The sequence below is a fragment of the Ictalurus furcatus genome, chromosome 14 (genome assembly GCF_023375685.1).
Source record: "Ictalurus furcatus strain D&B chromosome 14, Billie_1.0, whole genome shotgun sequence".
Lineage (NCBI taxonomy): Eukaryota > Metazoa > Chordata > Actinopteri > Siluriformes > Ictaluridae > Ictalurus > Ictalurus furcatus.
Window position 1 is genome coordinate 15,995,870 of NC_071268.1, and position 21,850 is coordinate 16,017,719.

The 21,850-nt window shown below is 39.4% G+C and overlaps 1 protein-coding gene across 2 annotated transcripts in view; it reads left to right on the plus strand.

Annotated features, from left to right (window-relative positions):
• The window catches only part of ldlrad3 (low density lipoprotein receptor class A domain containing 3), a 94,301-nt gene that overhangs the window by 34,585 nt on the left and 37,866 nt on the right, over window positions 1-21,850 (plus strand). For both annotated transcript variants that reach the window (XM_053640827.1, XM_053640826.1), the window contains exons 2-3: window positions 380-526; window positions 19,839-19,964. In XM_053640827.1, coding sequence (XP_053496802.1) covers window positions 380-526; window positions 19,839-19,964 — 273 coding nt within the window. The remainder of the gene's footprint in view (window positions 1-379; window positions 527-19,838; window positions 19,965-21,850) is intronic.

Here is a 21,850-nt window from a genome sequence, read left to right on the forward strand (position 1 = left end):
AATGAACATTTTTTTTCATAGTTATGCTTAGATTTTGAACAGAGTAATACCCAATACATTCTCAGGATGTTCCTGTTGACCTATGAGCTTTTTGTAGTGCATTGGACTGACTAGCTGGGGTATTTATTATATTGTGCACAATGTTTTTGAATTTTCTCACACTTTTTTGACATTATGTAAAGCATTATATTTTACACTATCCTCTAGAACCATTTTGTTCCACTATATATTCATATATATGTATGAAATGACAATGAAGTGAACTAAGCAATAGAGGTGTGGTCAGTGAATATTTGCTGAAAGTGCTTCAAATGCCAAACTTCTAGTGCGTTTTTTTTTTTTTTTACGTACTAACAGTAATGTGATATCTTGTTTTCAGAGAGCCAGCTTCTCCCTGGGAATAACTTCACCACTGAATGTAATATTCCAGGAAACTTCATGTGTGGCAATGGCTTGTGTATCCCTGGAAGCTGGCAGTGTGACAGTTTCCCCGACTGCTTCGACAAGAGCGACGAGAAGGGTTGCCGTAAGTCACCTGAATCTTTTTAATTACAACCAGAGCTCATGCAAAAGCTTAGCAGGGACACATTCCATGCCAGCAAAGCACTGTGTGAATATGCCAGAATAAAGCATGTTATGATCGTTATGCACCAGTAATAACAGCTAGCAAAGATTGCCACAGGCAAAATGTTTGCTTTGATCCTCATTGGCTTCCCTGTCTTACTCAAGCCTTTTGCTTCTCTTTTCATGTCTCACTATTTTTTTTTTTTTTTTGCAGATGAAAATTGGAATGTTGGTACAGCATCATTTTATATCTTTTGCATGGTGACATCTAACTCTTTTTTGGAAAGCCCCATCATGTTCTACATTCTCCACACTGTCATTGGTTTGCTTACTGGCATATCTGCTCAATCTGCTTCTTTCAAGAACTATTTTATTTTTTAATTAAGCAGGACGCAGGCTGTGTGATGTTGGAGAGCAGTAAAGTGGGTCTAAGCCAAACCACCAAACCCCTGTTGGCCCCCAACACTCATTTACTGAGACTGGGCGACGCCTCTGGAGAGTCTGGTGTGCTGCTGTCGCCTGCAGACACCTCCCCCTCTTTTAGTCCGTCTCTGTTCTCTCTCTCTCTCTCTCTCTCTCTCTCTCCACTTTATTATTGCTGTGTATAGCAGCCTGCGGAGTATGTGTGTCTTGCCTATGTGCTATGTCACTGTATAATGTGGCAGACTGCCCTGCCACTTTAGTGTTCTGACAAAATGTGGTCCCACTGGCACAAAGTAACATCTTCTGAGTAGGGTTACAGATTCACAGTATGACTCACCTAATCTAAAAATATCATATTCACTGTGTTAATCGACCATTTAGAACCTGGTGGTAAAAATTTAAGGAAATATTTAGTATGCAATTTTTGTACAAAGCATCTTGATATATATAATATATATATACAAGCAAACAACTGATCATTTTTGAAGCAGTGATTGGAACCGTTACTTGAACAAAACCACAAGGAAAATTAGCTTTTTCATTTATGCAACATAAATATCAATAGATGAGGGAATGTAGTGGTTTAAATGCTTGTTAGCAGCTCGTAGGTCACACAACTGGTCTTGGTAAGCCTTTTGCATGTTGCATTGGTGTGCGAATGCAGCCTGGAGTTGGTAAACTTCTGTTTGATCCGCTGGTAGGTGAAGTATTCTGTGACGAACTGGCCATGGAGACAGTGTTAGGATCCGTTTGCAGGAAGTTCATTGAAAGCACACATCAAACAATCCAAATGGGTAGGCAGTGAGATATAATCGAGGTGCAAGCAGATAAAGGTCGGTAAACCAAAAGACAGTCCAACCAGGCAAACAAAACAATGCGTAATCCAAAGAATCGGTAAATCCAAAAACAGGCAATGGTAATAACATACGCATAGACGGCGGGCAGTGGAAAACAGCTCGGTAACGCAGATAAACTAACAATACGTCACAGGTGTGAAGTGGAAATGGCATGTTTATATATGGTAGCAAACAGGAAGTAAGTGTGAGGCACATGTCTGTGATTAGTATTCGGGCGAGGGCTCCCTCTGGTGGGTGGTGGAATGTGGGGCAGAGACATTCATTACAAGCACCCTTTTCTTACTCATTTGTTCCATGTATTGCTCATTTTCCCCAAGAAGAAATTAGAAATCACATCTTGCCTCACCCCCTGGCTAGCTAAAGACCAGCTTAACCACGTCTTTATCAGATACTCTCTATGTATTCTGAATGAATGTTTTTGTTTTGTTTTTTAAACCTTTACCCACATCATCACAAGATACTTGTTTCCGGAGATAAAGGAAGTTCCTTGCTGGTCTTAGCTTTATTGAGGCCCTTTACAGAGAGACTTGTAAAGTGTTGACACTGGATATTTTTGTATTTCATTCTCACCTACGATTTCAACTAAGCCTATAAAAGTTTATTGGTTTACTCTGAGGCTTTTTCTTCAGCGTGTTTATTTGACCATCAAGCCTCCAATTAAAAGTGTGAAGAATTTCTCCTACTGTTGTAAAAATACCAAAAGTCCTGTCCCCCTGCCCCTTCCAAACACACACTTGTTAGCTTCTTCCATCCACAGAGAATTGTGTGCACATTGTATTCTGAATGAATGCTCCTCTGAACCCACTTCAGAATGATCTCCAAAGTAAAGTACAGTCTGAAGGGAGGGCAGAGGTAGGGAACGGGGCAGAGGTAAGATCAGTAAGTCTTGCTAGGTCTCTCTTTACCCCAGTCATTTGCCCTGTGGGAGATCAGATGCTTTGTAAAGCTTCTGCTTTCAAGTGCACAGCCAGAGGTGGCCAGATTTTTAACAAGGCTTTTCATTTGTAAATGCTTCAGACATGGATGCAAACCACAATAGGCACTCAATCACAAAAGCAGCAGTCTATTCTTCCTCAGAGCAGAGAAAATAAGCACTCGAAGAGAGAAAGGACAGAAGCAGGTAAAGCAAAAATGAGTCCTAAATGGAAATTAGGTTCCACCTGTATGTTTATCTACTCTCTGATTAGCAAGCAGATACACATTTTCCTCTGATACAAAAGCTTTTCATGTTTTGCACTGCTATTCGAAGAGGTGTATCTGTAGCTCTATGTATAATGGATCCATTGATCTTTCTTTTGACGAGCAACTGAAATTCTCTTAGGGCTTGTTAATAACCGCTGCTTCCTGATGTCGGGTCAGTGACTCTACTCTTTGTCCCTTCATAAGAAGGCTGTGCAGTTAGTGGCGGAGACCGATGAAAAAGCCTCTCGCGCAAATTACTCTATTTATGCAAAGCTAAGAGGAAAGGTCAAAGCCAATTCAGTCCCCTGTGCCTCATTAATGTGAAATTGTTTTTGGAAATTACTCTACCAAAGGGAATGTATAAGAGCACAGCTACAGGGAGATGTTAAATGAATCAGGATGAGTGTTTGCAAGGTGGCTCCTCTAGTTTTAACAATGGTTTTTACTTGAATTTTTATCTGAGAGTTTTTTTGTACAGTGAGTGTACTCCCATGGATACATGCATGGCTTTTAAAGTCTGGGTTTGGTGGAGGCAGATGTTTAGCTATAGCATTTACTATTTTTCACATCTGGCTTCTACCTTGAATTAAACTTGCTGTGATTTACACTATAGTCTACATCATTTCATCAGGTACATGGTCCCTGCAATTCAAGGTGCATTGTGAAATAATAATAGTGTTTTATCCCCCTTGAAATTTTTGCACTGGGACATCCAGTTATACCAGTCAGTTTACTATGTTTTGAACAAGCCCTCCTTCTTTATACATTTTGGCAACTCAGTGTGCTTCAGACTGGATAAGTGTGTTAAGTGTGTTGCACAGGTGCATCTCAAAAAATTTGAATATTGTGGAAAGGTTCATTTTTTATTCTGTAATTTAATTCATAAAGTGGAACTTTCATATATTCTAGATTCTTTACATATAAGGTGAAACATTTCAGGCCTTTTTTTTTGTTTTAATCTTGATGATTATGGCTTACAGCTCATGGAAATCAACAATCCAGTATCTCAAAATATTAGAATAAAGAACTTATAATACAGAAATGTCGACCTTCTGCACTCAATACTTGGTCAGGTCTCCTTTTGCATGATTTTATATATATATATATATATATATATATATATATATATATATATATATATATATATACACACACACACAGTATCTCACAAAAGTGAGTACACCCCTCACATTTTTGTAAATATTTGATTGTATCTTTTAATGTGACAACACTGAAGAAATGACACTTTGCTACAATGTAAAGTAGTGAGTGTACAGCTTGTGTAACAGTCTAAATGTGCTGTCCCCTCAAAGTAACTCAACACACAGCCATTAATGTCTAAACCGCTGGAAACAAAAGTGAGTACACCTCTAAGGAAAATTGCACATCTGGAAAGGCACCATCAATGCTGAAAGGTATATACAGGTTTTAGAGCAACATATGCTTCCATCCAGATTCCATCCCATCTTTACTTCTAAGAGACTGTGCCTCTCTAAGATACTCTTTTTATACCCAATCATGTTACTGACCTGTTGCCAATTAACCTAATTAGTTGCAAAATGTTCCACCAGCTGTTTCTTTTTAGTAACACTTACTTTTCTGGCCTTTTGTTGCCCCGCCCCAACTTTTTTTGAAACGTGTTGCTGCCATCGAATTGCTGCCATCAAAATGCACCCGTGACCTTATTTGGTCAGGTCATGGGTGCATTGTAGACAGCTAAAGTTAAATGCGTTTCACATCTTCACACCGAGGCTGGAGATTTTCAAACTGAGTCATTTCTATGCACATGCACACTCCACAGCAGCAACAGTAATTTAGCAGTGGATCTCTGCTCATGTGGCATGTATCTGTTCACCTTCTCATTCTATACTTGGACTAGCAAGAGAGAAAGTTCACCCGAGAGCATCTAATAACCCTGACCTGCACTCCACTTCCAGCAGCCTGACTTCATGAGAGAGAAAAAGGAATGGAAAACATTGTCTCAGTCTTGCAAACAAAGTTTTCTATTTGTTTATTTGTTGGTTTGTGTTTTCTTCCTGCAGTCAGGAATGCCATAAGCCTTGGGCAATAAATACAAAAGTGGGAATTAAATACCACATAGTTTGGAGCGATCCAGCAGTTCAGCTCAAATTGTAACCTTCAGCACATAACATATTTCAGATCTCTGTGAAGCTGCAGCTCATACTGGTCTCTCACAGAGCAATGCACTTCAACCGCCATGTCGCTATCACAACTTTTGAATAGGTTGTGCTTAATTAAGGTTTCTAATGAGCTGTTAAGCCTGCTCTAACTACTGCAAAGGCCACGTTTAATTAGATCTTGCTTCTGAATTCTTTACGCTGAATATTAATAGCAGTGTTTCACCATTGCTGTGCTTTAAATTCCACTCAGCATTTATTTTAACAATGTGTGAGGTCTCTTGTTGGACTTAGTGAGGATTAAGACATACTCACAGGAATGCTGACTCTGGTAACACCAGGATAATAAAGGGTCATCAGGTCAGACTGTCTTGCAGAGGATGGAGGAAGAATTTGTTAAATCATGGGGAGAGGAAAGACTTAGGCGCTTTCTCCAACTCTGTGAAGGATTACTTTCAGTATTCCTGGAGCTCAAAGCCAGGCAAACAGCACAAAGCCCACACACCCTTAAAACCTCACCGATTCTGCCGTACATCAGCCCAATCAGTTCTGCTTATGGCTTTCATCAGTCTCTTCAAGAACACACTGTATTGAGATTGATGTATTAGGCCCAAAATATACAGATTAATTGTAAATCGTAACTTGTACATTCATCATTTATAAATTTCACAAGACTTATTTCCCTCATGAGCACACTGTAATGAGAGCCATCAAAGACATGGTTGATGAATATTAATATTAAACTTAAAATGCTGCACAGGTGACCAGTTGGTTTATGAGGATTTGGTATTTCATTAGCATGTAGGAGTCTAGTTAGTGCCTTGTAAATGATCACCTCATAAAGTTGTCATATCTACGGAGATTCATCTGGAGAAGTGCACTTGTGTGTGTGTGTGTGTGTGTGAGTGTGTCCAGTGTTTTGGCTCTTCCATTTCCTTTATACAGCTACAGAGCTTAATGTGGCAATGGAGTAGAGAATGTATTTAGTCTGTTTATAACTTAATGTCCCTGTGATTTAAATGTTCTTTCAGCCTTCAGTTTGTTTGATTTTGGTGGGGCCCGGATCCCTTTTTAGACACCACAATACTGAGCATGTGGAGTGGAGCTTTCAGCTGTGCTAGTGTCGCTTACCTTATTTCCAGGATTCCAATACTGATTCATATAAATGTATGCGTTCTTGCCATCATTTTTTGCTCATAAAACGTATGTAAGAGTATGAAAGATTTCTATTTTACGCTTAATATAAACAACTTCATAACCTCAACGTTATGTTACAATAACAAAAAAGACAAAAACATACTTCTGGGTGGATAATTGTTGGAACTGCATTAATATAGTAGTATTATCCAAATTATTTAATTATAATTATTTCTAATATCTAAAGATATAGGAAAAGCAGAATGTTTGCATTAATGTTTGTAATGAATATGAAAATATTTTGATATTGTGCACCTCTACAGAGTTTGAGGAACAAGACACCATGTCCTTTTTGTCAGAATTAGCAAACCTGTATTCTACTGAAACTGTTGAATCTGTTGTCATTGACGTTTTGTGTTGAAGTCCAGTTTTATCATTTATTCTTCCCACACCAGTTACTTCCAAATGAACAGAGCCATGTGTGTTTAGCATAAACTATTTACTACTTATTTTAAAAGGAGGTTCTGCTGGGAACCCTACCTAGAGTTAACCGTTTTGCTGCTGAAGACTGCAGGTAAAAGTGGCCCCAAATCAGATTTCTTTTTTCCTTCATACATGACAGATTAATTATAGAGTCATTACTTGTTACCATACAAATGAGCTTCTCGCTCTAGTTAGCTTTGCATGTGAAACCTGCAGGTTGGATTAAAGCATGTTCATTCAGTTTGAAACAAAGCATTATTCAAAAACAAATTAAAAACACAGAGCAATTAAGATACTTTATTATCTTATCTTATACTTTATTATTATTATTGCCGTGGCCCAAGTTCCATGAGCCAGTGCACTCTCAGTGCCGGTCCGTATCTATTCTTTTCTCAAATATGCGCTTGCTTCTGAGGATGATGGACTTTGTTGTTATTCAGTCTTTGTTTAGTCAAAGTCTCAAAGATATATAGTGAAATCTGTCAAGATCTGAAATCCTGCTTATTGTCCATTCCTCCTTATTTCTTTTTCAATATAAAGATTTTATTTCATATTAATGAAATATTCTCCATTTACTTTGACAAAGTTAGTGCTCACCATGAGTTGAGTCAAATCCAGTTGAGATCATCTCAGATGGGGGAATATAATATTGCAGAGTTCAAAACACCTGTGCTAAACATTCCAGATGTTCATTTCCTCATCTCTTGTTTTTTTGGAGAGAAAAAGACTGCTCTTTTGGTGTATTTTTGAGTGATGACTTGTACTAGCATACGCTAGTGATAAATTGCGGTGCTCCTATGCAAAACTTGTAAAAGTTGATGGGTCTGGTATTATAATATAATGGGAGAAAATGTCACTGGATATTGTGACAGTGTAGTATCGTGTAGAGGCAATTAAATCGTTACATCAAACAAGCCTACTAGGTCGATTAATTAACGTGGAAGGATGAGAGATGCTCTTCTCAGAATCAGTAACACGCAGTTATGTGTAATCACTGATGAAACCAAGCAAAAAGTTCAACACAAAACATATAACTCCTGCTAGCACAACACATAGATGCTATGCAGACTCACATAATGTCTTAATGTGAGACACAAGTACAGAACACACATCTCACACGTCTCACTGCTGAAAGATTGGCCAATGACTTGGTTACATATGAGCGGATAATAACCTTATCATTGTTTCCCTATAGTCTATAGTAATGCACTTTATTAGCTAACTAGCTCGCCACTTGTCAGTAGCATACTTTACAATAGCTACCAGTTTTAAGGTTAGTCAACTTTGTGGGTCAGCAGTGTTGACAACGTATGACTAAGTATGACTTTTTTCTGTTAAAAGAAATAGATTTATTTTTACACTAGTGTTTATATAGATATAGGCTACATTATACAGATAACGTAAATAACAACTGAAAAAAAAGCATGTTTCTGAGCAGTAAATAGAAATCGAGCACTTAGGCTTACAGTGTAACCACAGCCTTTCCGAAATGCTATTAATTGTTCAACAGCTGCACACGCATATAGACAAGTCTTTGTGGTTGTTGTTTTTTCATTATCAGCCGTGTGCACTTGTTTATTGCATAGTGGCATAGTAATGAGCATTATATTTCATAAAGGATTTTTCAGATCTCTATGGACCATTAGCTTACACCGCCTAGAGTGTAGTACGGCAAGGATAAACAAGGCAAAATAATCATTATTAATTCCTGGAGCAACATAGCTCAATCATGTTTTAAATTTTTTTTTTCCCTATTATTTACATACATATTTTAGTGCCATTTTTCCCTGTATTGTTTACATCTTGTATATAGTGTGCACATTTACTTATTTGTGATAAGATTATAATTTAAGATTATAATATTATAATTTAGAAATAAAGCTGCAAGTAATGATTGGCGGGCCCAAACACCAAGGGTGCAGCACTGTATCATGGATATCTTGACATTATGCTAAAAAACTCTGCTTTGAATCTGATGCACATTGTAGAACTATGAAAAATGTTTCTACTCAAGCCAATTGGTTTGGCTATGACAATTACACGCTAATGGCGTGTGTAACATATTCCATTATTGAAGTACATGTGAAGTTTGTGCCTCAATCCATGATGTACAGTGGAATTATACCACCCTTTGAGCACCCTCACTATGTGTGGCCAGTTGGTGGCGCAATGACAAGAATCACTATTGGAATGTGTAAGCGATTATGGCTCATTGAACACGTGAACTACGGGCCACATTGCACTATGTAAAATGGAATCGTGAATTGATCACCTTGCCATGGCAACATTGTTTGAGAGAAATTCGTTTGCATCTTAGATGTCTTGACATCGACCAAATTTGGTTTGAATCTGATGAAGGACTATTTAAAATATTTGGTACAAAACTCACAAAATCCAAAATTAACTGACTTCCTGTTGGGCAGCGATAATGGATGTGATTGTGAAATATGTCTGAAAGAGGCCTATTTTAAGCTTTTTTACAAGATGTCATATAAGTCTCACATGTCCCCAGGATGTGTCAGTGAAGTTTCAGCTCGAAATACCCCACAGATCATTTATTATACAACACTGAAAATGCCCCTTTTTGGGTTGAAGCAGAAGCACGCTGTTTTGGTGTGTGTCTCTTTAAATGCAAATGAGCTGCTGCTCCACGCCCCCTTTCCAGAAGAGAACAGCTTGTGCTTCAGATACTATATTAACCGTGGAATTTGCTAACAAGCTCATTCACAAAGCAGCCTGGTGTAAAATGATTCGCCCAAAACGTACACAGTTTTCAAAAAGACAATCACCTTACTGTATTGTATTGTGCATAATAAAGGCATTTTCGAGTTAAAAATAAAAACGACGACATGGCTCTGGTCTCCATGAATACAATCAGAGACCATGGTAGCATTAGCCGCATTAGCCATGGAATCTGCTAACAAGCTCATTTGGAAAGGTGATTTGCAAACATTCACACAATATAAAGTGCAATACTTACTTCTTCTGGATATGAAGCTGGATCACAAACAGTTGTTCCTGATCCATGTTTGAGAATCAGGTTTTTAGCAAATCCTGCTTTGTATTGAGCCTCATTCACAAAGCAGTCTGGTATAAAATGATTTAAGGTATTTTTGGGGCACATTTACTTCTATTTGGGGCAAGTAAAACTTCTCCATTGCGTCTTCAGTGGCTCTGATGCTGGGAGTACATGAGTCTTATGTTCATTATTACAACCAACCACAGAACACTAACAAAGCTTGCGAAGCTGAAACTTATCACTGTAGCTGCTCCAGCGCGGAGAACATGGCGGACATGCAGCTCACTCAGGTGAGGCGCTATTCTAATAGGGCATATATAATAGTCCCTTGGCGGGGCTTGTTCTAACATGACATCACGTTAGGGCGAAAATGAAAACGGCTCATTTTGAGACACTGTTTATGTTCAAACACCATTTAAAAGTGAATTTTGCATAATAGGTCCCCTTTAAAAAGACCATTGTGCCTCCCAAATTTGGTGCATGTAGGTGAAACTGGATGCCCACAATGAAGGAAAATTTCATAGGAGCACTATCGAGCCCTCAGGCCATGTCCAGGTCCTAGATTTTTACCAGACTCGGATGACCATCACTTTTGATGTACACTATACAGCCAAATGTTTGTGGACACCTGGCCATCACACCCATATTTAGATCTTACCCAAACTGTTGCCACAAAATTGTGTAGAATGTCTTTCTGTGCTGTAGCATAACAATTTCCTTTTACTGGATCTAAGGTGCCCATGTGTGTTCAAGCATGACCGTGCCCCTGTGCACAAAGCAAGGTCCGTGAAGACATGATGTAGAAGAACTCGAGTGGCCCGCACAGAGCCCTGACCTCAGCCCCACTCAACACCTTTGGAATAAGCTGGAATGCTGACTGTGCCTCAGGCCTTCATGCCTGACATCAGCACCTGACATCACTAATGCTCTTGTGGCTGAATGAGCAAATCCCCACGCTCCAATATCTAGTGTAAAAGCCTTCCCAGAACAGTGGAGGTTATTATAACAGCAAAGGAGGGACTAAATCTGTAATGGGATATTCAAAAAGCACATGAGTATTATGGAATGTCTGGGGTGGGGGGTGACCTTCACACTCTTGGAGCTTTAGCTCTAAAAAATACATTGCCAACAATTAACTTTACAAAACAAATTTTTTTATTTGAGCACTTTGCAATAACTGCTGACATTAAAAATTGTAGGTGAACTGCTAGAAGTCTAGCTTCTGTCATGTGTGATAACTCTTCATTAATGGCACTTTCTGATCATAAGACTTGCTATAGATGTGTCTGGTTGATTCTTCCAAAACCAGCTGTGGTAGAAGTGTTTAAAAGCCATCAATGCCTCAGTGTATGATACAGGCTTACGAGTGCAACACACACTAACATGTGAGTGGCGCATTGAATGATCCATCACACCGTGATGGTCTTACAGTGGTCATTTTTCCACTAATGGAGGGAGTAGAGGGGCTGGTGAATGGGCTACAGTCAGTAACTGTAAATCTAACTGCTGCACACACATTCTTCATACAAGCAGCCAGCATTTCCAGAGGGGTGTGGAGCAGGTGAATCCCTTCTCTCTCTTTCAGTTCAGTTCAGCAGTGCATTATTGGCATGAATGTTAGAAATTATGTTGCAAGCAAAGCAAATAATAAAGGTAGACTCCCCCCCCCCCCCCCCTCCCCACCCCACCCCCCCCAATCGAGCTCCAGAGCAGCTCGATTGGTTTATAATGTGATTTGGTCGGTCGGTCCAATACAAAGAGGTTTGTGTGGGTGTTTGTGTGTTTTGGTGTGTTTTCTTGTGGGGAGCAGGTGTCTTAATAGCAGAGTGCCATCACAGGGCGAGACTCTTAATGGGTGATGGATGGCTGATCAATGAGCTGGGATAATTAATACTAAAGAGCAAAGATGGAATATCGACCTGGATCTGCCTCTCCTCCTTCCTGTTTCCCGACCACTCCCCTCTCTCTAGCAGCCTAAGAACAACAAAGTGGGTCTGAAATGTATATGAAAAAAATATTAAAAGATGTCCACCCATTGTGTCAAGCGCTCACTTGAAACAAACATATAAAGAGACATGAACAGTGCTGTTTAAAATTTCATCTTTTTCTTTCAAAGCTCCTGCTGCTTAAGTCTGCTGAGGATATCAATTTGTACAGATCTACTAAAGCCCTGCTACTTAAACAGCTGTGTTCTACAGGGGGATGTGTGATTTGATACTGTTCGAACTGACTATATAGAAAAAGGACATATCTGTTACTGATGGCTTCCAATGCCTCTGAAGAATCAGAATGTTTGATTGCAGTGAGCAAGACCATGTTGTAGCATGAATTTGTGGTGGAATGTAAAAAGCAGGGATTGCTTAGACCACTCAATCTGCCTGCCTGTCTATGCTCCTAATGCCCTCATGGCTTTGACACAGACTCCATTACCTATCGATTTCTCTCCCTATAGGAGTGCTTTCCCAAGGTCAAAGAAAGCTTTCATCACCTTCACTATCCATATCATCATTCTTTTTCCACTCCCATCCCCCACTGTCTCTCATTCCTGCAGTAAACACATGAGCTGGAAGCACCATTCCCAATTATTATATTTATGTAGTGCTTTTACCTATAGACAAAGCAGCTTTATAGGAATATGGCTGTAGATTTAGATTCCTAATGAGCAAGCCAGTGGTGAGGAAAAACTCCCTGAGACGACATGAGGAAGAAACCTGGAAAGAAACCAGACTCAAACGGAACCATCCTCTTCTGGGTGACACCGGATAGTGGGATTATAAACCATTACTCTCAATCATATTACAATATAATAACGAACAGTACTATGTGTTGAAAGGATGTTCAGTTTGTAGGGTTGCCAGCAGTAGGGCTGCCAAAGACAAATCATTTAATAGTGAATTATTCATGCGAATTAATCTGCAAATACAGCATTAATCAGCGTAAATATGACTTATGCATGAGAGCAGCTGTAACAAATAATCATTTGGCATATTTTTTTCAATAATATAATGTAGAACAAAACTGCGAGGAACAACATTTTGTAACATGTAAAATGAATTTAACAGCTTTTTACTTTACTGACTTTCTCCTCTAGACCTACTCCAATGATTATTCCCTGTTATAATGACACCAATCAATTTAAATTACAATTAATAAGTTGGATAAACGTTTTGCTTTAATCAAAATCCTTGATTAAAAATCCTTTGGATTTAAAAGGATCTTTCTCTCTACCTCTACCAGTGCTGCTAGTGTAGTGTTTCCCAACCGGGGTGCCGTCTGATGAGAGCAGGGGTACCGTGTAAAAATCCTTCAAACATTTCTAAAATGCTAAAATTTGTATAAAACATTTAATATAGATGATAAATATCTGATGTCTGAAATAATAACACAGACACAGAAATAAGACAGACACACACGCGCATAACAATAATAATAAAAAAATTATATATATAAAAAATAATAATTCCCTCCCCCTCGACCCCCCTCGCTGACCTGTCAGCAGCACATCAGCATCAGTCTACTTAACGTATGCGTGTGTTTTATCCTAATAATTAGCGTGTGACGATGTGTGTGTAGTGCAAAAGAATATGGACAGATTTCTTAAAAGAAAAGCTCCAGATGCTTCTAGACCATCAACTTCATCCTCATGTAGCTAACGTTGTCTAGCATTAGTGTTTGTGTAGGGTGCCACAAATTTTTGAAAATTTTCAAAGTGCACCGTGACTGAATAAAAGGTTGGGAAATGCTGTGCTAGTGCATACTGCATTGTACCATGCTTTTATTTGTGGAATTACCAGTGATGCTGTTATCATTCACATTTCCATTAGCAATATTAGATTTCTTGTATGGTGTTGCAGGTTTGCATGGAAAGCAGAGAGTGAAACTTGTCCTTGTGGTTTTTATCTGTCATGCTTTTAAGGCTCACAAATTATTTTTAAAGTTCATACGAACTTGGCACGAAATGTCATTAAACCACATTCAGTCTGATGATATCTGTGTGTACATGCTGCATGTGGAATCATTCGAGCTGTTTTTGTGTCACTGCCTTAAGTGTTGGACTTGAAAACAGTTTTCACACAGCACTGGGTGGTGCAGTTGTAGCAGCACTGCTGCTGCCCCAATGCCCCAGTTCACTATTGTACTACATTCTAACCTAGGAAAAGAGGCCCATACACTCTTATTAGGGGCAGTGGTGGTTTGGCGGTTAAGGCTCTGGGTTACTGATCGGAAGGTCGGGGGTTCAAGCCCTAGCACTGCCAAGCTGCCACTGTTGGGCCCTTAACCCTCTCTGCTCCAGGGGTGCTGTACCATGCCAATTTTGAGTGGAGCGCGAGTGGGATTTCTCCAAAATGAATCTCATTTGTAGCTTGCAGTGTGCATCCCCACCATCTTGTCTCCGATGTTTTTTAACATTGTGGGTCCACTGCTTACAAAGTCCAATCCCGAGCCATTTGTGTACGCTCATGGATATGTCAGGGACACAGGACCGCCACAGACACTCAAATCAATCCACGACACTGATATGACAGCTTTGTGGAAAATTTTGTGTTTGATAAGACACTTTTTTTTCTTGATTATGTTGTACAGTTACTGTTAGTTTATGTGCATGAAATATAGCTTTGTTTTTGAAGTGCTTTGGGCAAATGTGCTTTTTGGAGTTTATAGAAGTACTTTTACTTATATGTAAGTTCGGGGACTGTGGCCTTTGGCGTGCCTCCTGACTTGACGGATCACCACCCTCTTATTTTTCTAGGACCTGCAGGTTTACAGATTAAGCCCTGGTCCTGAGAGTCAGTGTACCAGCATTCTAATATTACACAACCTTCCCATTTTATACGCTGGTGCTGAATGCAAGTTGATGAAAAGTTGCCTCATCTTGAGAATAAGAATGCACTTTTTTTTTAATTAATAATTGTATTCCATAAATATTGGTAGGAAACCAAAATATTTTATAGTTTCATAATTCAGGATTGGTCTGTTTTTCCCTTGTGTGTATCATGCCCCCACAAAGCCTGCATTACAAAGTAAGTTCTCTTGAAGCAGTAGACTGTATTGTTAGACTTTATCCTTTTTTTATTTGATTTTAGTGTTGTGATGTAATGTGAATGATCTGAAAGGAAGACCTTGACAAAGCAAGTAAATGTGTATGGATGCAGAGCTTCCTTAAATCATGCCCTGCCCTCACATGGAGACACACGGGGATTTGCTTTTGCTTGCTGAGTGCATTTGCTTGTGACAATTTTGCAGATCTATTTTAAGGATAAAATCAGAGCATTGTGATAAAGGTGGATCACTTGTTCACCAAACAGTACACTAAGGCACAGTGTTTGTATTGCATGTGTGTGTTTGAGAAAAGGAAGGTTAGAAACACTTAACCTGGTATTCAGTTTCATGAAGTCACATTACAATGACATGCAGCACGCAAGTGATGAAGAACATTGCACGCTTAGAAAAAGGGTACTAAACTGTACATTTTTGTACCATTAGCATGTGTCTTTTACCTAGAAATATGTGTGTAGTGTCCTTTCAAAGCTTTACTCTATAAACTAATTATGGTCCATTTATGTACCTTAAATCATTTTTGAAGGTACACTCTTGATATTTTCAGGTGCAAGATAGATATTAACAGTACAACACACGTACATCAACATTATATACAGTTCTCCAAGATAAAAGAAAAAATATGCATAGTTGTTAAAGACAGAATGGACTTTCCTCAGCAGCAGTGGAACAGTGTTCTTTAGACAGAAAAGGTGAGAGAACAAAATTGAAAAATCTATGGTGCTATTTTGTGTGATATTTACACAACACAAAACACTTTCAATACCAACCCAAAGACCAGTAACACTAATTAAATAAGGAAAAACAAAAGAGTTTATAGTTGTAATCAGCAGACTGTAGCTTGTAATAAATGAATTTTGCACAGAACACATAAACAGGGTAGATGTTATAAGGAATAAAACACGACAGGGAGTGCTGGAAACCACTATGGCCTTGGTGGTGAAGACTTTCCCCATGTCTAAAAACTTTACCTCTGACTGTTACAAAGCGCTGATACTGGTGAGACCTTCCATAAATAACAAAATAAACATCTCCTCGTAGAAAACCACATCAACAATTACACACATTTTGTAATCTGTTTATGTGGAGTGCTGCCATAGAAGTCTCATAGACGTCTCTTCCGACCAATCGGAATAGAGGATTCAGCAGAGGCATGGGGTTGGGTTTGTAGAATCTGTACCAGCTTTGTATGATGGTTAAAGTGTGTGTGTGTGTGTGTGTGTGTGTGTGTGTGTTTAGTTTGAACATGGGGGGCGGTTGAAGTGTGAATGGGTATGCTTCACAATATATTTAATTAATTTTTTTTTTTTTTAAAAATCAGCTTTGTTATATCTGCAATGTCGTTACATAATTATCCTCTGCTTATCCATCTTTCTATCTGTCTAATCTATCTTATTCCACAAGCATTTATGATCAAATGATTGTTTCATTAAAACAAATTACACAGGGCATAATAACAGTAAAAATAAATGCACGCTGTAACTGATACAAACTTATACTCATCATTTAGCGTGAATAACCGTATTGTTGATAATAATGGGAACTATTAAAATAAAATGTAGCTAACGTAACACAAGGCTGTTTTTCGCTAACTTGTTATATTAGTAGTTATGGCTAAATTGCAATAAATTAGCTAGCTAGCTACAACACATGGAGTATCGCTAGCTAGATTACACCAATACTGTCCTACCTCATGAGGACATGTTTTATATTTGTTACTGTCCCTCTCTGAACAGCAATGCAAAATAGTCTTCTGGGCAGCGCTTCTCTTTATCTTCAAAGCTACCTGTGCTCTCTCAGTCAAACGGCAGAAATCAAACACTGTGTTGCGAGGCAATAGTTGGGCGATACCAGTTTGCGCAAAGTATTTTAGTATTTTTGTCTGATTTATTACGACAACCTCACAATCGATTCGGAATACCAATAATGTTACAAAAAATACTTCTACAGCTGCTTCAGTTGATCTTTTTATAAATATTGTGGGGATTGTAATTGCTTGGTCTGATTATGCCCCCCCCCCCAATCCCCCTGGAAACTATGTCCGTGTGTGTGTGTGTGTGTTTCTCTCCTTTGAATCACATTGGCCTTTGTCTCAGTCAAAGCATACCTTAAGGATTTGGTGTGCATTCACTGTGACCCTATTTCCATTAGCACAGAGGGTAAACTGTAACTAAATCTGGATCCAGAGGCTGGGGTTTCTGTAAACAACCCCTGTTTGAGATCAGCAGATGGAGAAGAGGAGGGAAAAGTTGGCCCGGAATTAAAAGGGTTAAACAAAGTGGGCAGTGGGGATGAGGAGATGAGGCGGGAGGATGTGTGGCTGAAATTCCTCAGAAAGCGTGACCCCCTTAATGGCAGGAATCTTATACTAGTGTCTTTGCACATTTTCTTACTCGAATCAAATCTAAGACTGAATCGTTTGCTCATATGTGTAGCATGCGGCTCGGTACGTAAAGGTTATTAAACTGCTAGACTAGATCGTTGTGATGTTCTTTGCCTCTTATGTCCAGCATCCATGAAATTAGCATGAGTTCTACTTTGGAGCCAGCGTGAGAATGGCCACAGCTCATGTGCCTGCACGGCCGGCTGCAGATACTGAGGCTCTGAATGAAACTGGCAAAGAAAAGAAAACGCGAGAACAGTAACATTGTTGATGTGCACTGGTTCAGGCCTGACCCATCCTCCAACCCTTTATTGCTTCTCTTTAATTCAATTTCAGATTCGTTCGAGGGAAAAAAGAAAAGTATTAAAGCAGAAACAAAAAAGGTTTTTGGCACAGCAGATGCAGTGTTTCATTACCACTTCTGTTATTTTTGAAGTAGTGCACAAAGAAAAGGGAGGGCGTGAAAGAGAGGGAAACGACTTTGCTTTATCCCTTTTGTTCATGATTATATATTTAATTTAGTCATACATAAATCATAAGTTTTTTTTTTGTTTGTTTTTTGTTTTGCAGCAAGCTATTCTTTTTAATTTAACCACACAATGCAATTTGAATTACAGTATGTACGTTATTTTCTCAAGAAACTAAAATCCTTCTTTATTTATTCTTCTCCCTTTGTTCGTTCTTTCTGTTTTATAAAGAGCTCAATTTAGAAAGCTGCATCCATTTTAAGGGGACTTGTATCTCTGTCTGTTTTTAGAGTTTTATGGTGGACAACCCCCCCCCCCTGTCTCTCACTCTCTCTCTCACTCTCTCTCTCTTTCATTGTTTTTACTCTTTCTCTTTCTTCTTTTTCCTTTCTGAGAAATGAGTAGGAAAAAGGCAGCAGTTGCTGTAGAGGTAAACTCTCTCTCTTGTGGGCCTGTACGCAGATTGTGTGTAACTCACGGTGTGACCTTTCTGCTGGCTCGGCCATTTGTCATGACCACAGTTTTCCAGCAGACATTTCTCAGAGAACTCGAGGATGATGTCTTTGTTTATGCCATAGGCTGCACGGACAGGAACAGAGAATGAACATCCACCCTGTCTGGCACAGCTCTTTCATGGGGCTCTGACACGTTGAGTTGAGGAATGACTTGGTGGAAGAGTGCTTAGGTACACTTCCAAAGCCAAAGCAGAGGATAGCAGGCTTTGTCTTTCTGAATTTGTTGTCAAAGCTGCTAAATTATTGAAGCAGCCTTTGTGTATTTTATTGCAAAGCATATAGAAGATTTCATTGGATCTCTCCTTGCATTTACATAATGGGCTGAAACAGCCCATAAATTAAAACCGGCTCATTGTTTGTGTGTTAAACACCTCGGTCTTGTGAACATTTAATTGATGTGGGTTTAGGATATCAATGTTATTGGGAATCTTTAGAGGCTGCCTACTCTGGCATCTGTATCCACTTTTTCATCTGAGACTTCTATGCCAGACGCTAAAGCGGTGCAAATCTGTCTTACTTTCGGCCTGTATCCAATTTAATTGGTGAGACTATGCACTTTGCTTCCATAATCAGGAACAACGTGATAAATCCAGCCACTTTTATTTTCAGACTGAGGCCACTTTTTATCTCGACCATGCAGCATAAAAGCACTGTCAATTCCTTACAGTTTGTTGACAAGCTCTGAGCCCAACACAGATGATGATGATGATGATGTCTCTGTTATCATTTTGGTGATTATACTGTGTACGTTCTTTGTGGATCATACATGTCAAATGTTTGGTAGTTCTTTTTCAAAATTTCATAAAATTTTAGCAGTACAGAGATTACAAACTGCAATTTTGTCATCATTCCACACAAGAGACATCATCTTTCCACACACCACGAAATCGATGTGTTTTCCCGCCCACTTTTGATTGACAGGACATAATCGTCCCTGAACATCGGATGTTTTTAAACTATTGGCCGATGGCCCATAGCTTGAAAAATAGCATTTATTATCGGCCGATACGTCGGTGCATCTCTAGTTTCTGCAGATCAAGAACTCCCGAGGTGGAGCTTGCAGTACTGAACACGGCTGACAGGTCAAATGCAAGCTTCTAAAAGACCAAGCCTATGTTTTTTTTTAAAGAGATCACTAAAAGGAATATTAGACATGCTTCCTGTGAAAACATCAGTAATGTCACAGGACTGTGTTTTGTACATGCTTCTAGTGGCATCCTGCCAGTACACGTAAAACTTGATATGTGCTGTTGTGTTTTGTGCATCTGGCACAGTTTAAAACCTTGCATTGTTATTAGCAACGCTTAATGAAAAAGCAAAAAAGTGAAAAGACATTATATGCTGTCCTGCTGGATTCTCCTTTGTACTGGAATGATGTGATTGTTTATGCTGTGCAGTTTATAGTACTGGGATGGAAATGTAAAACAGAATGGTGTTCAGGAACGATATTGAGTTTTTAAATGTTAATTTCTTTCTGAAGGTTTTAGAAACTGAATGGGCAGGTGCAGAAAAGTGCAAACCTGTGTATAAAGTTTCTAAAGTAACATAGAGGCTGCTGAGAGATACTGTATTGCTGTGTTCACCTGTCCTCTTCCCTCTTTCTCCCTTACAGCGAAGGTGAAGTCCAAATGCGCCCCCACGTTCTTCGGCTGCGCTAATGGCGTCCACTGCATTATCGGTCGCTTCCGCTGCAACGGCTTCCGTGACTGCCCTGACGGTAGCGACGAGGACAACTGCAGTGAGTATCTGACAGAAATCCTACAGGCCTGTCACACCCAAGCAGAGCCACACTGACTGATCTGAAAATCATTTTCGTACTGAAATGACAGGACAAAGCTAGTTCAGAGAGGATAGTACAGGCGTGGCTGTTTCAGGCTTCTGTGCGTTGTTACCGACTTTGTTTTCAACTTTTTTAGACCAAAAGAGAAAGAGAGTACTGTTTCTTAGTTTTGAGCAGTATTGTTGAGTTTTGAACCAGTATTTTTGCTCTGCACTGCTTCAGGTCTGAAAGAGCTTGTGCTGGATAGGGGTTGCTCAGCTACTAATATTTACTAGTCGAATACTAATTCAAAACTAGTAATCAACTAGTTGTCTTTTCCATAGTTAATGCAAAAACTGTTTTAGGATATCACTATTTTTAGGAATTTTAGTTACGTTTGTGCAGCAAACCACACTTCACATTCGCGCACACAGGTTATAAATTTCTAGCAAAATAATAAATCTGTGTATCGTATTAAAATATTCAAGGGAATATCAATTATTAACATGCACTCGTATGGGCACTGAAATTGTTGGTTCTGAAACTGAGCAGTGTGTGTAGCTTAAGGATGGATTGATTATGCAGTGTCTGTTACAGCATCTGGGAAGTTTTTCCGGCATGTTCAACTCCGGTCTCAGTAGCATCCAAAAACAACACTGGATAAGCCTCTTTGAAACTGCCATGTGCTGCTGATCTGACTCTGAACTAGCTGAGCGAGATTGGACAGTGACGTGCAACCCGCTCCAAAAGTGCTCTTTAACACAATTCAACTTCAGTTCAATTCAGTTTTATTTGTAGAGCGCTTTTAACAATAGACGTTGTCCCAAAACAGCTTTACAGAAATATATCAATTTAGGATATAGATTTTAAATGTGTGAATTTATCCCTACTGAGCAAGCTGGTGACAATGGTGGCAAGAAAGACGTTATGAGGAAGAAACCTTGATAGGAACCAGACTCAAAAGGAAACCCGTCCTCATCTGGGTAACAATGGATAGTGTGATTTATAAATAATTAAGGCCCTTCTATAAATGTGCTAATACTACATGCTCAAATTGTGAAATTATGTAACCAGGAAAATTCATTACAATTTGTATATGAAGTCTGTTTTGTTGAACTTATCCATTGTTCACTGATGGAGACTTAAATGCAAAACTGTTTGTGGTAATTGCAGTTGCAGTCCCAGGCCATCATAGCATAACTGTTCATATGAATTGAGGTCCAAAGCCATCTTTATGGTTTTTAAGTGGTACCATCCTCAATGGTCTTTAAGCTGCACCATGTGGGGCCATCGTCAGCAGCAGCATGTGACTTCCAATTGATGAGAACTCCAACCAGAAGTAGGACATCAGGATGGATCAGGCAGGTCCGGAGAGCAGAAGGGGTCAGGATGACTGGTATCTCTGGAGTATCATGTGTAGCTAAACAGAAAGAGAGAGGGAGAGATTATTAGGTCTGCTTATTGTCCTGTAATGGTTAAGGACAATGTACTTTGCATGAGTGCAAACAGGGACTCCGGTAAGACTAGCTATAAAAGCATAACTAATAGGGAGAGCCAGAAGGTAACGCAGTCATGAGGGTTCCCTGGGACATAAGGCGGCCAGTCACTCCACCATCAACAAACCTGGGTGAACACGTGAAAGTGGGCATGGGAGGCGGGCGACAGCATCCAAACATCCCAGTTCACCACAACACACTATGCCTGTGAGACCTCTAGACCTGCTCCTTTACCTAAGAAAACGAACTATTCACAAAAAGCTTGACTAAACAAATATGTTTTCAGCCTGGACTTAAACACTGAGACTGTGTCTGAGTCCCGAACACTAATCGCAAGGCTGTTCCATAACTGTGGGGCTTTGTAAGAGA